General features: G+C 37.3%; 1 protein-coding gene across 1 annotated transcript in view; it reads left to right on the top strand.

The window, feature by feature from the left end:
- Positions 1 to 13179, top strand: part of TOMM70A (translocase of outer mitochondrial membrane 70 homolog A (S. cerevisiae)) — a gene marked incomplete at its 5' end in the record, with an annotated part of 36864 nt that overhangs the window by 15415 nt on the left and 8270 nt on the right. Inside the window, 6 exons of the mRNA XM_010842010.1 lie at positions 679 to 788; positions 1640 to 1788; positions 4739 to 4946; positions 7422 to 7556; positions 8732 to 8839; positions 9698 to 9814. Coding sequence (XP_010840312.1) covers positions 679 to 788; positions 1640 to 1788; positions 4739 to 4946; positions 7422 to 7556; positions 8732 to 8839; positions 9698 to 9814 — 827 coding nt within the window. The remainder of the gene's footprint in view (positions 1 to 678; positions 789 to 1639; positions 1789 to 4738; positions 4947 to 7421; positions 7557 to 8731; positions 8840 to 9697; positions 9815 to 13179) is intronic.

The raw sequence follows: 13179 nt of genomic DNA, 5'->3' as shown, positions 1-13179 counted from the left end.
GACATTGACATTGGCACTAGCCAGAGTATCAGGGGAACATGCAGTAGATTGACTTGTTTGGAGGGGCATGGGTTTGCAATTATGAGAAATTGAATTCAAAAAGAGAGGGACAGTCTTGTTGACTACTTTGAATGAAAGGTTGGGAGGTTAAAGAAACATTGATCTTTTTCATTTCAAACCACTGTATATTGAGTTATAGCATAGCCAGGTTCAAATGATATTTTGAAGCAGATTTCATTGAGAGCTCTGTGGCAAGATGGCTTTGGAGACAAGGAGTAACCCTGAGGCCTATTTAAAAAAAAGTAAGACCAGACATGAGAGAGCCACATTATGATTTGGCCTATACTTACTGTCCCGAAGAGAATATTCCTGGGTTGCTGGTTTTATTTGCTATGTACAGTGTTAGAGCAGTGAGAAGCATCACAAATCATGTAGCATAGTCCTTTTCATTTCACAGGTTAGGAAAGTAAATTCTGGAGAAGTAGAGTGACTTTCTGAGCTTTGAGTTTGTAAAGTATGTAAAACCAAAGTGTTAAGAATAAATTTATTGAAAATGATAGCCACATAAAGCTATGAATTTAGTTTGGCATTTTGTGGTAACACTGAGCCCATTTGATGCTGCTAGTCATCTTTGCAATAATTTTCATACTCATTCTTATTTTTTTGCATCATTTCTAGATGTCACTGCTGTGTGTATATTAGAAGGATTCCAAAATCAACAAAGCATGCTGTTAGCTGATAAAGTTCTTAAACTTCTTGGAAAAGAGAAAGCCAAAGAAAAATATAAGGTAAATTAACCTGCATTGGTTAATATAGAGGAAATATGCGTTGTGAAGGGTCATTGCTCATTTATACTGCTTAAATTTGGGCATGATGGTAATGACTGAAATTAGATCTGGATTATATTTATTTTTCCTATAATATTGGGCTTTTGTGGCCTTTTAAAATAAGAATGTGAACTATGTCCGGATTGTACCTGCTGCTGCTGCTGCTAAGTCGCTTCAGTCGTGTCCGACTCTGTGCGACCCCATGGACTGCAGCCTACCAGGCTTCTCTGTCCATGAATATTAAAAGAATTCACGTATATTAGAGGTTTCCAAACAATGGCCTACAGGCCAAATCCAGTCCGCCACCTGTTTTATAAATGTGCCAGTAATGTTTTATTGGAACTCAGCCACTCACACATTGTTTTTGGCTGCTTTTAAACTACAACAGCAGAGCTGAGTCGTTGTGACGCTATATGGCATACAAAACCTAAAATATTTACTGTCCGGCCTTTTACAGAAAAAAATTGCCAACTCTTGCTTTTTAAAGTTTTTAAAGGTATACTGTATAAATTGGCACTGGTCTTACACAGTTAGTAGATGGTTTAATTTAGTGTGTGGTTATAAGAGTTCTTGACATTTTACATCTTCAGAGAGGGAAAGGCTGTCATTCAAAACGTTTTTTGAAAAGCTGGGATTGGCAGCATAACCATTTTCACTGTCTATTACCCTACAGTTTGGAGCCTGATATTCTTCAATTATTTGAAAATGAGGAGCCAGTTTTTATGGCAGTGGTTCCCAGTGTTCTACAAATGCATCTGCTTCTTTGGTTAGTGTTTTCTACTTTGATGTATTTAAATATGATTAAATTTCAGAATCGTGAACCTCTGATGCCATCTCCACAATTTATCAAATCTTACTTCAGTTCTTTCACGGATGATATAATTTCTCAGCCAATGCTTAAAGGAGAGAAGTCTGATGAAGATAAAGACAAGGAAGGGGAGGCTTTAGAAGTAAAAGAAAAGTAAGTGTGTCTTGAGTATAGTGTCTGCCTAATCCTTTTTGTGGGGGAATTGGATTGTGGGGGTTTTTGCTGCCGTAGAGGGTTTCCCTGATAGCTCAATTGGTAACGAATCCGCCTGCAATGCAGGAGACCCCAATTCGATTCCTGGGTCATGAAGATCCACTGGAGAAGGGATCGGCTACCCACTCCAGTATTCTTGGGCTTCCCTTGTGGCTCAACTGGTAAAGAATCCGCCTGCAATGTGGGAGACCTAGATTTGATCCCTGGGTTGGGAAGATCCCCTAGAGAAGGGAAAGGCTACCCACTCCAGTATTCTGGCCTAGAGAATTCCGTGGACTGAATAGTCCATGGGGTCCCAAAGAGTCGGACACGACTGAGCGACTGTCACTTTCACTTTCATTGCTGCCATAGAGCCAAAATGGGACTCTGAGTCATCTCTTTAAAAACTTATTTATAGACAGATATGAATATAATAGAGCTTCCCTGGTGGCTCAGACGGTGAAGCGTCTGCCTACAATGCGGGAGACCCAGGTTCAATCCCTGGGTCAGGAAGATCTGGAGAAGGCGATGGCAACCCACTCCAGTACTCTTGCCTGGAAAATCCCATGGATGGAGGAACCTGGTAGGCTACAGTCCATGGGGTTGCAGAGTCGGACACGACTGAGTGACTTCACTTTCTTTCACTTTCTTTATGAATATAATAAAATTATAGTATATAATATTATAATAATAAAAATACTTCTTTTCTCACACATGTCTATTATATCCTGAATGTTACATCTTTGGTAACTCAAGGTTTTACTGCCAGGAGTCTGCCCAGCTTTTAAGGTCTACATAATATTCTAAAGAGAGTTCCCAGAGAGTCAAGTGGTTAATTATATTTGAGTAGGGGGACTAACTTAAAAAATGATTGTGTAGGTCAATATCCAGATGTTTTAGTGCAAGGAAGTTTCTAATTTAATTTTTAGAAGTGCCCAAAAGAGTGACTATCTTCAAGGTTTTCCCTGCATGCCTAGGAAAATGCCATTCTTTGTGTTTGTGTTTACTCTTCTAGAGAGCTGAAGTCAAAGTACAAGGTGCTGTGTTTACAACTGGCAGTCAAGGGATGTAATACATAAGCTATCGAGCCTGCTTATCCATTTATATTTAGCAGTACTTTTGTTTTGCTGTTGAGGCTAGCTCACCTCTCCAAGAGAACACACAATATTATTACCAACATGACATTTTGTAATGAGTTTGGAAGAAAAGGGAATGCTGTTCCCATAGCAAAGCATAATTTTGCCTCTATAGCGTATTGAGATGTTTAAGGGAAAAGATTGCTTTTGGTTTCTATCTCTCAATTTTTCTACCGTTATTGGCCACCTTTTTTAAGGGAGGATACTATGCATAATTTTGCCAAGATGTTCTGATTTTTGTTAGTTGATGAACAATCTCTTTAAGAAAATTATAGATGGGAAGTAAATGTTGAGGGTGATGCCAATAATTGCCTCTTCTGATTAGGAGGTAGTCCTAATTCCAGAAAAATTACAATGAAGTTTTAATACCATTATTCTAAAAGCTACATTGAGAGATGGTTGGACGTAACTGTCTCTCACCAGAACACTAACTGGAGTTGGTCCTAAGTTTTTAAATTCTACTTTACTCTGAGCCTTAGCTTTATCAGTTTTTGGATGGAGAGGTAATAATTACCTTTGAGGCTTATTGTGAGGTTTACGGGTCATGTTTGTAAGCATCTAGAACTTAGGTTCTCAGTAAATAGGAACCATTATTACTTCCAATCTAATTATTTTGTCTTAGTTCAGGAGTATTAGAATTTTAATTATGGGAAAGGTTAGCACAGAGTTTCTAAGTTTTGACTGACATAACTTTTAAGTCACTTGCCAATTCTCTCTATTCAGAGTAGGTAGCAAATGAAATAAGAAAACATGATTTTCTTACATAATGTGCCTTATATTGTTTCTTATGTAATATGCCTTATATTTGTAAGACCCCCCTTAAAGAACATCTAGTGTAATTTTCCTTTTCAGTTCAAAAAATCCCTTCTACAAGTGTTGTGAATAAAATCATCCTAGACAAGTGATGATATTGTGGTCATTGCTTTTTAAAAAGTAAGAGAAGGGTGTTTTCTTTAAGTCCTATTTGATGGAAGAGTCTTCTGCTTTTGTATTCCCACCTATTCATTCTGAAAGTGATGGGCTTCCCTTGTAGCTCAGATGGTAAAGAAACTCCCCACAATGTAGGAGACATGGGTTCGATCGCTGGGTTGGGAAGATCCCCTGGAGTAGGAAATGGCAACCCACTCCAGTGTTCTTGCCTGTGAATTCCATGGACAGAGGAACCTAGTGGGCTACAGTCTGCTTCTTTGATATTCCCACCTGTTCATTCTAGGTCTGTTCTTCTAGGTGAAATAGCACGACTTCTAGATGAGAGCCTTTTAGCTATTCCCTTTGCTTAAGTTCTTGCTTCCTTAGTGTTCACTTTTCACAACACAGCTGGAGTGATGTTTACAAAGTACAGCTCAGGTCACACCTCTTCTCTTGCGTTCTGGGACCCCCAGCTCACCTGATTATTTTCTCTTTCTCTGTTCTTTCTGTTGGTCATAAAGTAACTGTTGAGTGCCACCAGTGTGCCACAGATAAGGTGAATAAGACAGGATCCTTTCCTATGCTGCATTTCAATCTGTCATTCGCTTACTTTTTCATGTGTCTAAATGTTGAAGCCTGGACAATAACCCTAGGTTTCTGCCATTTTCTCTGCTGTTTTCCTTTTTAAAACCCTCTCTCCAAGGCAACAGGAAGATCCCAGTCTACATCGAAAGCCCTAAGGTGCTACCCCCACACACACCTCCACCACCACCTCCAGTCCTGCACTGGCTGGTTAATTTGTTATGCTCATTTTATTAGTAATAAAAGATAACGTTTATCATTTCCTCTGTTCATTTTATTTTCAGTTCTGGATATTTAAAGGCCAAACAGTATATGGAAGAAGAAAACTATGATAAAATCATAAGTGAATGCTCAAAAGAAATAGATGCTCAAGGAAAATACATGGCAGAAGCATTGCTACTACGAGCTACTTTCTACCTGCTTATTGGCAATGCCAACGCAGCCAAACCAGATTTAGATAAGGTCATCAGCTTGCAAGAAGCTAATGTGAAGGTACTTTTAAAACTCTGTGTGTGTGCATGTGAAAAAAATTAATAATAAAAATGAGGCTTTTAGGTATGTTTTGCCAAATTTTTGGCATTTCAGTTGCCATTCTCCAAAAGACTTATTTTTTGTTTTCGAAGGAACTACACCTAATAATGATTGAATTGGTGCGGTGAAACTAAAACAGACATATCAGTGATAGTTAACTTTAACTAAGAAAGGATTGTTTTTTCTACAGCATCTTTTGGCTTCAGCTTCCCTGTCTATCTTCTGCCTACTGTATTGGACTATATTTGGGTAGAAGTAAGGGTGATGTAGCAGTGCTGTAGATAATATAAATAACTTGCAATATGTTATAATACTATAAATAACATGCAATATGTAGTATAAGAAGATACAATGCATTTAATAAAAAGTAAGCATGTTTAATGTCTTCTGAAAGAGTTTATTTACATGAGGAAAAAAACAAGATTTAAAAATATATTGTAATGTAGAAACATATCAAAAGTTTTTGCGGTTGTGTGGTTGGAACAGCTTTTCATTTTCTAAGTGTTCTTGTGTATATGCAGTTATTTTCATAATTGAGATTTGGTAGGGATCTGTTATGGCACCCCACTCCAGTACTCTTGCCTGGAAAATCCCATGGATGGAGGAGCCTGGTGGCTGCAGTCCATGGGGTCGCTAAGAGTCGGGCACGACTGAGCGACTTCACTTTCACTTTTCACTTTCATGCATTGGAGAAGGAAGTGGCAACCCACTCCAGTGTTCTTGCCTGGAGAATCCCAGGGACAGGTTAGCCTGGTGGGCTGCCGTCTATGGGGTCACACAGAGTCGGACACGACTGAAGCAACTTAGCAGCAGCAGCAGGGATCTGTTAAATTATATGAGCCCTCTATTTCAGCATAATAAGAACAAATGTCAGCCGCCAAAGTACTGTTGGTTAATTAACATCTCTTTTTCCTCACTGAATTAAGTAAACTCTGGCTTCCTTCACCTCCAAAAGAATCATTCATGTATTTTGTGGAAAATGAAAGTTGTGTTCAAGGCTTAAGTATTTGCCGGCAAATTTTATCTTAACTTCTTGTAAACAAAAGTAATTTAAAATAAATATTTGTTAAAAGTCCTTTTCAAAATGAGATTTTCAAGTTGAAGATAGCCTTGTACTAATTATCTTTATTTCCTGATAATCAGATATGTTCTGTTTTTGTTATTATCATGGGGGCATTCTTATTTGTTTCATTGAGGACATTTGTGTACTTTTGCCTTGAAAAAAACTTTGGAGAAGAATCTTATTTCTTATTTCCTGATCATGACTTTGTTCTAATGGCAGGTAATAATGTACATATCATGCCACGTACAAAAATGAGCTCAAAATGGATCAGAGACCTGAATGTAAGAGCTAAAACTATAAAACTCTTAGGAAAAAACATAAGGAGGAAATCTTCAGTACTTTAAATTAAGCAGTGGTTCCTTAGGTGTGACACCAGCAGCACAAATGACAAAGTGGTGGGGGGGACTTATTCCACAGAATGGGAGAAAATATTCCCAAGTCATATATCTGATAATGATATGCAGACAATATTAAATCGTCTTTATAGCGCAACAATAAAAAGATAGCCTAATTTAAAAATAGGAAAGGATCTGAGTAGACATTTTTCCAAAGAATATGCACAAATGACCAATAAGAACAAGAACATATACTCAGCATCATTAGACCTTAGGGAAATGTGAATCAAAATCACAATCAGGTATAACTTTATACTCGCTAGAATGGCCATAATCAGAAATTTGGACAATTAAAAGTATTGATATAGATGTGGAAAAAATTGGAACTCTCACACATTGATAGTAGAAATGTAAAATGGTAAAATCCCTTTGGGAATTAGTAGGCGGTGGTTTCTAGAGTTACCATGTGACCCAGCAGTTACTCTCTTAGGTATATACCTATGAGGATTTATGTCAAGACAAAAACTTGTACATGAATGTTCTTAGTAGCATTATTCATAAGAGCCAAAAAGTGGAAGCAGCTCAAATGTCCACCAGCTGGTGAAGAGATAAATAGACTGATTTATCTATGCAATGGAATATTATTCAGCCCCTAAAATAGAATGATGTACATGTTAGAACTTAGATGAACCTTGAAGACCTGCTGTTTGTGAAAGAAGACAGACAGAAAGGCCACATAGTTTACAATTCCATTTATGTGAAATGTCTGGAATATACAAATCCGTAGAAATAGAAGGCAGAATGGTGGTTTCCAGGGACTGAGAATTAGAGGTGAAATAGAGTCCCTGCTAATGTGTATGAGGTTTCTTTTGGGATCAGTGAAACATTTCTAGTGGTGACTGGTTGCACAACATTTTTAGTCATATACTAAAAATGACTTACAGTATGTGAACTACATCTCAATAAAGCTGTTATTTTTTTAAAAACTAAATTAGAATAAAAAGTAATGATGAATCTTTCCTCATTTTGGGTATATAGCTTCGAGCAAACGCGCTCATCAAAAGAGGCAGCATGTACATGCAACAGCAGCAGCCTTTGTTGTCTACTCAGGATTTTAACATGGCTGCCGACATCGATCCTCAGAATGCAGATGTTTATCACCACCGAGGACAGGTAAATTAATTTTCTTAAGGCGTTTTGATCCTTGAATTGAGGGATTTGATAGCATTTTTGAGAATGTCTTAAAGTTTTCTTATATCACTGATGATAGCTATGAACAAAGTATCAGGGTGGTTTAGTTTGGGTTTAGTTTGATACATAGTATCATTTGTTTAGTTCCATCTTGAACATTTGTCCTGATACTTACTTGTTAAAAAAAGAGAGAGAAGAGGAAGGCTGCAAATGTTGGGTTGCCAGTTCAAGTTTGGTTTTTAGGCATTTCTGCTTCATAGGTTTTCAATGAGTAAAGCATTAAAAAATTAGTGACAAATTAAAAAAACTTGCAGTGAGCATTTTGAGTTAATGCTTAGAATCAACAGAATGATTTTTGTAGGCATCTTGTAAAGAATTATTAACCTGAGCTATCTCAACAGTATCACAAAAAAATCTCTTCTGAATAGAGCTTTATAATTCTATGCATATTTGGTTTTTAGTAAAAATTCGCAGTGAAGAAAACAGTTCCCAATTTCAGCCTCATCTGGAAAAACATGGCTTTAAAATCTGTTTGTATACATGTATACCTGTGGTGGATTCATTTTGATATTTGGCAAAACTAATACAATTATGTAAAGTTTAAAAATTAAATAAAATTTAAAAAAAAAATCTGTGTGATGTGGCTTCTTGGAGTGCATTAGAGTGGAAAGTATGGACTAATCCATATGATAACAGAAAAGTTCAAGTCGTTTCTAATGGAAAATTTTAACCTAATATTTCTGCCTGGAGCATCTTAAGAAGTATCGAGATAACCTTAAAAACTTCTTGATATTTTGATCCTTACTGGGTGTATCTTAAGATTAATATGAAATGTAGTTATTTAATGTCTGATCTATCCCTACTTTGAAGTTTAAAAGTACAGAGACATTTCATATTCTAGAAGAAAAATCACTTAAGAGTGATTAAAAACTGGTAGGTTTATAGTGCTTTTTTTAAAAATTGAACACTAGTTCTAAGTTTTAGCACCTTTCCTTTAAAATTATAAGATTTTCTGATTCACTGTTTCTAGAAAGTAATTCTATATTAATAATTCCATGCTTAGCTTTATGCTGATTATGCAAAAAAGGCACAGTACATGCTTAACTGGTGTAGTTTCTGTTTTGAACTGTGCTTATTTGTGTACTTTTTTTCCTTAGCTGAAAATACTGCTTGATCAAGTTGAAGAAGCAGTAGCAGATTTTGATGAATGTATTAGATTAAGACCGGAGTCTGCTCTGGCGCAAGCTCAGAAATGTTTTGCTTTGGTAGGTTCTACTTTCTTTTGTATTTTCCTAAACATCAGTATTTCCCATTGTTAACAAAAACGAGTATCTCATTGTCTACAAAATCTTCCGTTTTTTCCTTCAATCTGTGACAAACAGGGAGAAAAACATGTCAGCTTAAAGAAATAGAAGTGTGTATGTTACTTGAGGTACTGCTTCAGTATTCCTCTGGGTGCTTTATTTGGTTCATCCTGATAGACGTTTGTCCCTGATTTTATGTGCCCCCTAAACAGCGCTCTTCTTCTCCCTGCTCTTTACCATAAGCCAGTACAAAGAACAAAAGCATTTCAAGGAAATACTTGGCAATCATGACACCATATAATGTACCTCTCATTTCACCTTTGTAGAGCTATTCAGAAACACAAAGTTGAAAATCAGGTAAAATAAGATGATTTCTAATGAGATGAGATATTTCCAATTAGCCCCATACCCTGAGACCTAAAAGAATTTTCCTTTTAAAGAAAAAAGTCAGTTTACAAACAAGTGAAAATGTTATCGGATGAAGGATACTATAATGCTTTTAGTAAAATGATAATAAATTTCTTTGAGTTTAATATTCCCCTATTTATATGCAAAGTTAACTTCAAGTTAGTCTGTCTGCTAGGATATTGAACATCTGGAAATTGTGTAGTGGCAATGAAGCCCTGATTGTACAAAGCCTTTGAGTCCCTGCTCTGTAGATACTCCTGTGGAACCCTTTTAGACGCAGCAAATTACGTTAGCAAATTACCTGCTTTTCTGGAAATATTTATGTAATTTTGTGTGACCATTATAAGATGTTAACATTTCCTGAGTTTTTGAGTTCTTGATTTGACAGGCTTCTGTTGATTTTTTACACAGTATCGCCAGGCATATACAGGAAACAATTCTTCACAAATCCAAGCAGCTATGAAAGGTTTTGAAGAAGTCATAAAGAAATTTCCAAGGTGTGCTGAAGGCTATGCATTATATGCCCAGGTAAATGTCTTTTTTTCGTATTTTTTCAGTTGCCAGTTCTGTAAAGAACTGCATTTATATCCTGAATCCTAGAGTGGAAATCAGGAAACAGTGATCTTGTTGTAGCTTCTATGGAAGCAAACGACTTTGTTCCGGGTTCTCAGGATGTTAAGGATGGTCCTGAATCACCTCAATGGGGCTTCTTTTCTGTGTTACATAATTTGAAAACTGTGGCCCTAAACTTGTAATATGGGGAAACTTTAATAGAGCATTTCCCTCACGTTTTCATTTCGATTGGATTTATAAAAATTTAATTACTTTAGGAAAATTTACTGCATGCAGTTGGTGGGGAAAATGTCCTTGGAAAAAGTTTTCTTTCTATTTGATTACTGTTCTTTTAAATGGTTAGTCTATAACAGCTTATTTTAAACCATGATTTGTCCAAAATTCTTGATGCTTTCCTTGATTTAGGATTGAAACTATGGAAAATTGGATTTAAATTTGCATTATTTTCACTTTTAATCATAGTTTGAACTCTTTAAAAGTTTATTTACTTTAAATCATCCATTTAGATGAAAATGATTAGCTTCTTATTCCCACAGTTAAAGAGTTTTCCCTCAAACTAAATAATATCTGAATGGCTGTGGCTTAATCTTAAGTTAAAAGCTGCTTGTGGTATCTCAAATCCCAGCCATCTCAAAATTCTATATATTTTGTCTTTTCTTTTTAGCCTAAAGAAATTTGTCCCTCCTACCTTAACCCCCCAAACATCACAGAAACAGGAAGCACTTAAATATGACCATCCATGGTAGACTCCTACCTCCAAATATCCTTAAGGTTTATTGATTTGTTTCTGATTTCCTTCATGCTATCATTAGTCAAGTTATAAGAAAATTTCCACAGGAGTAAAACTTTCTTTTTCAAGGATTATTGAGAGGGACTGTGAGAAGATTGATTTGTGTTGGATCAATTCTGTAAAAGTCCTACACACCCCTGCATAGGGTTGAAATTCTGGGATATGAAGTACAACCCAGGAATTCTTTAACCTCAGTTTGAAATCTTATCTATTCAGTCTTTAATTCCTAGACAGAATGACAATTAAACAAATGATACATTGGTTGCTAACTGCATGCTGACTTATTAATTGTGAAAGCATGTACTGTCAGTTTTCAGTTCAGTCGCTCAGTCATGTCCAACTCTGTGACCCCGTGGACCGCAGCACGCCAGGCCTCCCTGTCCATCACCAACTCCCGGAGTTTACTCAGACTCATGTCCATTGAGTCAGTGATGCCATCCAACCATCTCATCCTCTGTCATCCCCTTCTCCTCCTGCCTTCAATCTTTTCCCAGCATCAGGGTCTTTTAAAATGAGTCAGCTCTTCGCATCAGGTGGCCAAAGTATTGGAGTTTCAGCTTCAACAGCAGTCCTTCCAATGAACACTCAGGACTGATCTCCTTTAAGATGGACTGGTTGACCTCCTTGCAATCCAAGGGACTCTCAAGAGTCTTCTCCAACACCACAGTTCAAAAGCATCAATTCTTTGGCACTCAGCTTTCTTTATAGTCCAACTCTCACATCCATACATGACTACTGGAAAAGCCATAATCTTGACTAGATGGACCTCTGTTGGCAAAGTAATATCTGTCTAGTTTGGTCATAACTTCCCTTCCAAGGAGTAAGTGTCTTTTAATTTCATGCCTGCAGCCAACATCTGCAGTGATTTTGGAGCCCAAGAAAACAAAGTCAGCCACTGTTTACACTTTTTCCCCATCTATCTGCCATGAAGTGATGGAACCAAATGCCATGATCTTAGTTTTCTGGATGTTGAGTTTTAAGCCAACTTTTTCACTCTCCTCCTTCACATTCATCAAGACACTCTTTAGTTCTTCTTCACTTTCTGCCATAGGGTAGTGTCATCTGCATATCTGAATTTATTGATATTTCTCCTGGCAATCTTGATTCCCGTTTGTACTTCATCTAGCCCAGCATTTCTCGTGATGTACTCTGCATAGAAGTTAAATAAGCAGGGTGACAATATACAGCCTTGACGTACTCCTTTTCCTATTTGGAACCAGTCTGTTGTTCCATGTCCAGTTCTAATTGTTGCTTCCTGACCTGCATACAGATTTCTCAAGAGGCAGGTCACGTGGTCTGGTATTACCATCTCTGGAAGAATTTTACACAATTTGTTGTGATCCACACAGTCAAAGGCTTTGGCATAGTCAATAAAGCAGAAATAGATGTTTTTCTGGAACTCTCTTGCTTTTTCAGTGATCCAGCAGATGTTGGCAGTTTTATCTCTGGTTCCTCTGCCTTTTCTAAATCCATGTTGAACATCTGGAAGTTCACAGTTCACATACTGTTGAAACGTGGCTTGGAGAATTTTGAGCATTACTTTACTCGCGTGTGAGATGAGCACAATTGTGCCGTAGTTTGAACATTCTTTGGCATTGCCTTTCTTTGGGATTGGAATGAAAACTCACCTTTTCCAGTCCTGTGGCCGCTGCTGAGTTTTCCAAATTTGTTGGCATATTGAGTGCAGCACTTTCACAGCATCATCTTTCAGGATTTGAAATAGCTCAACTGGAATTCTATCACCTCCACTTACTTTGTTCCTAGTGATGCTTCCTAAGGCCCACTTGACTTCACATTCCAGGATGTCTGGCTCTAGGTGAGTGATCACACCATCATGATTATCTGGGTCGCGAAGATCTTTTTTGTACTGTTCTGTGTATTCTTGCCACCTCTTCTTAATATCTTCTGCTTCTGTTAGATCCATACCATTTCTGTCCTTTATTGAGCCCAAGATATCTTTGCATGAAATGTTCCCTTGGTATCTCTATTTTCTTGAAGAGATCTCTAGTCTTTCCCATTCTGTTGATTTCCTCTATTTCTTTGCACTGATCACTGAGGAAGGCTTTCTTATCTCTTCTTGTTATTCTTTAGAACTCTGCATTCAGATGCTTATATCTTTCCTTTTCTCCTTTGCTTTTCGCTTCTCTTTTTTTCACAGCTATTTGTAAGACCTCCTCAGACAGCCATTTTGCTTTTTTCCATTTCTTTTTATTGGGGATGGTCTTGATCCCTGTCTCCTGTACAATGTCACGAACCTCCATCCATAGTTCATCAGGCACGCTGTCTGTCAGCTCTAGTCCCTTAAAACTATTTCTCCCTTCCACTGTATAATCGTAAGGGATTTGATTTAGGTCATAATGGTCTAGTGGTTTTCCCTACTTTCTCAATTTCAGTCTGAATTTGGCAATAAGGAGTTCATGATCTGAGGCACAGTCAGCTCCCAGTCTTGTTTTTGCTGGTTGTATAGAGCTTCTCCATCTTCGGCTGCAAAGAATATAATCAATCTGATTCAGTGTTGGCCATCTGGTGT

This window comes from Bison bison, unplaced genomic scaffold (genome assembly GCF_000754665.1).
Source record: "Bison bison bison isolate TAMUID 2011002044 unplaced genomic scaffold, Bison_UMD1.0 scf7180017864168, whole genome shotgun sequence".
NCBI lineage: Eukaryota > Metazoa > Chordata > Mammalia > Artiodactyla > Bovidae > Bison > Bison bison.
The sequence above is the reverse complement of the archived record's forward strand: the minus strand, read 5'-3'. Positions and strand labels throughout refer to the sequence as shown.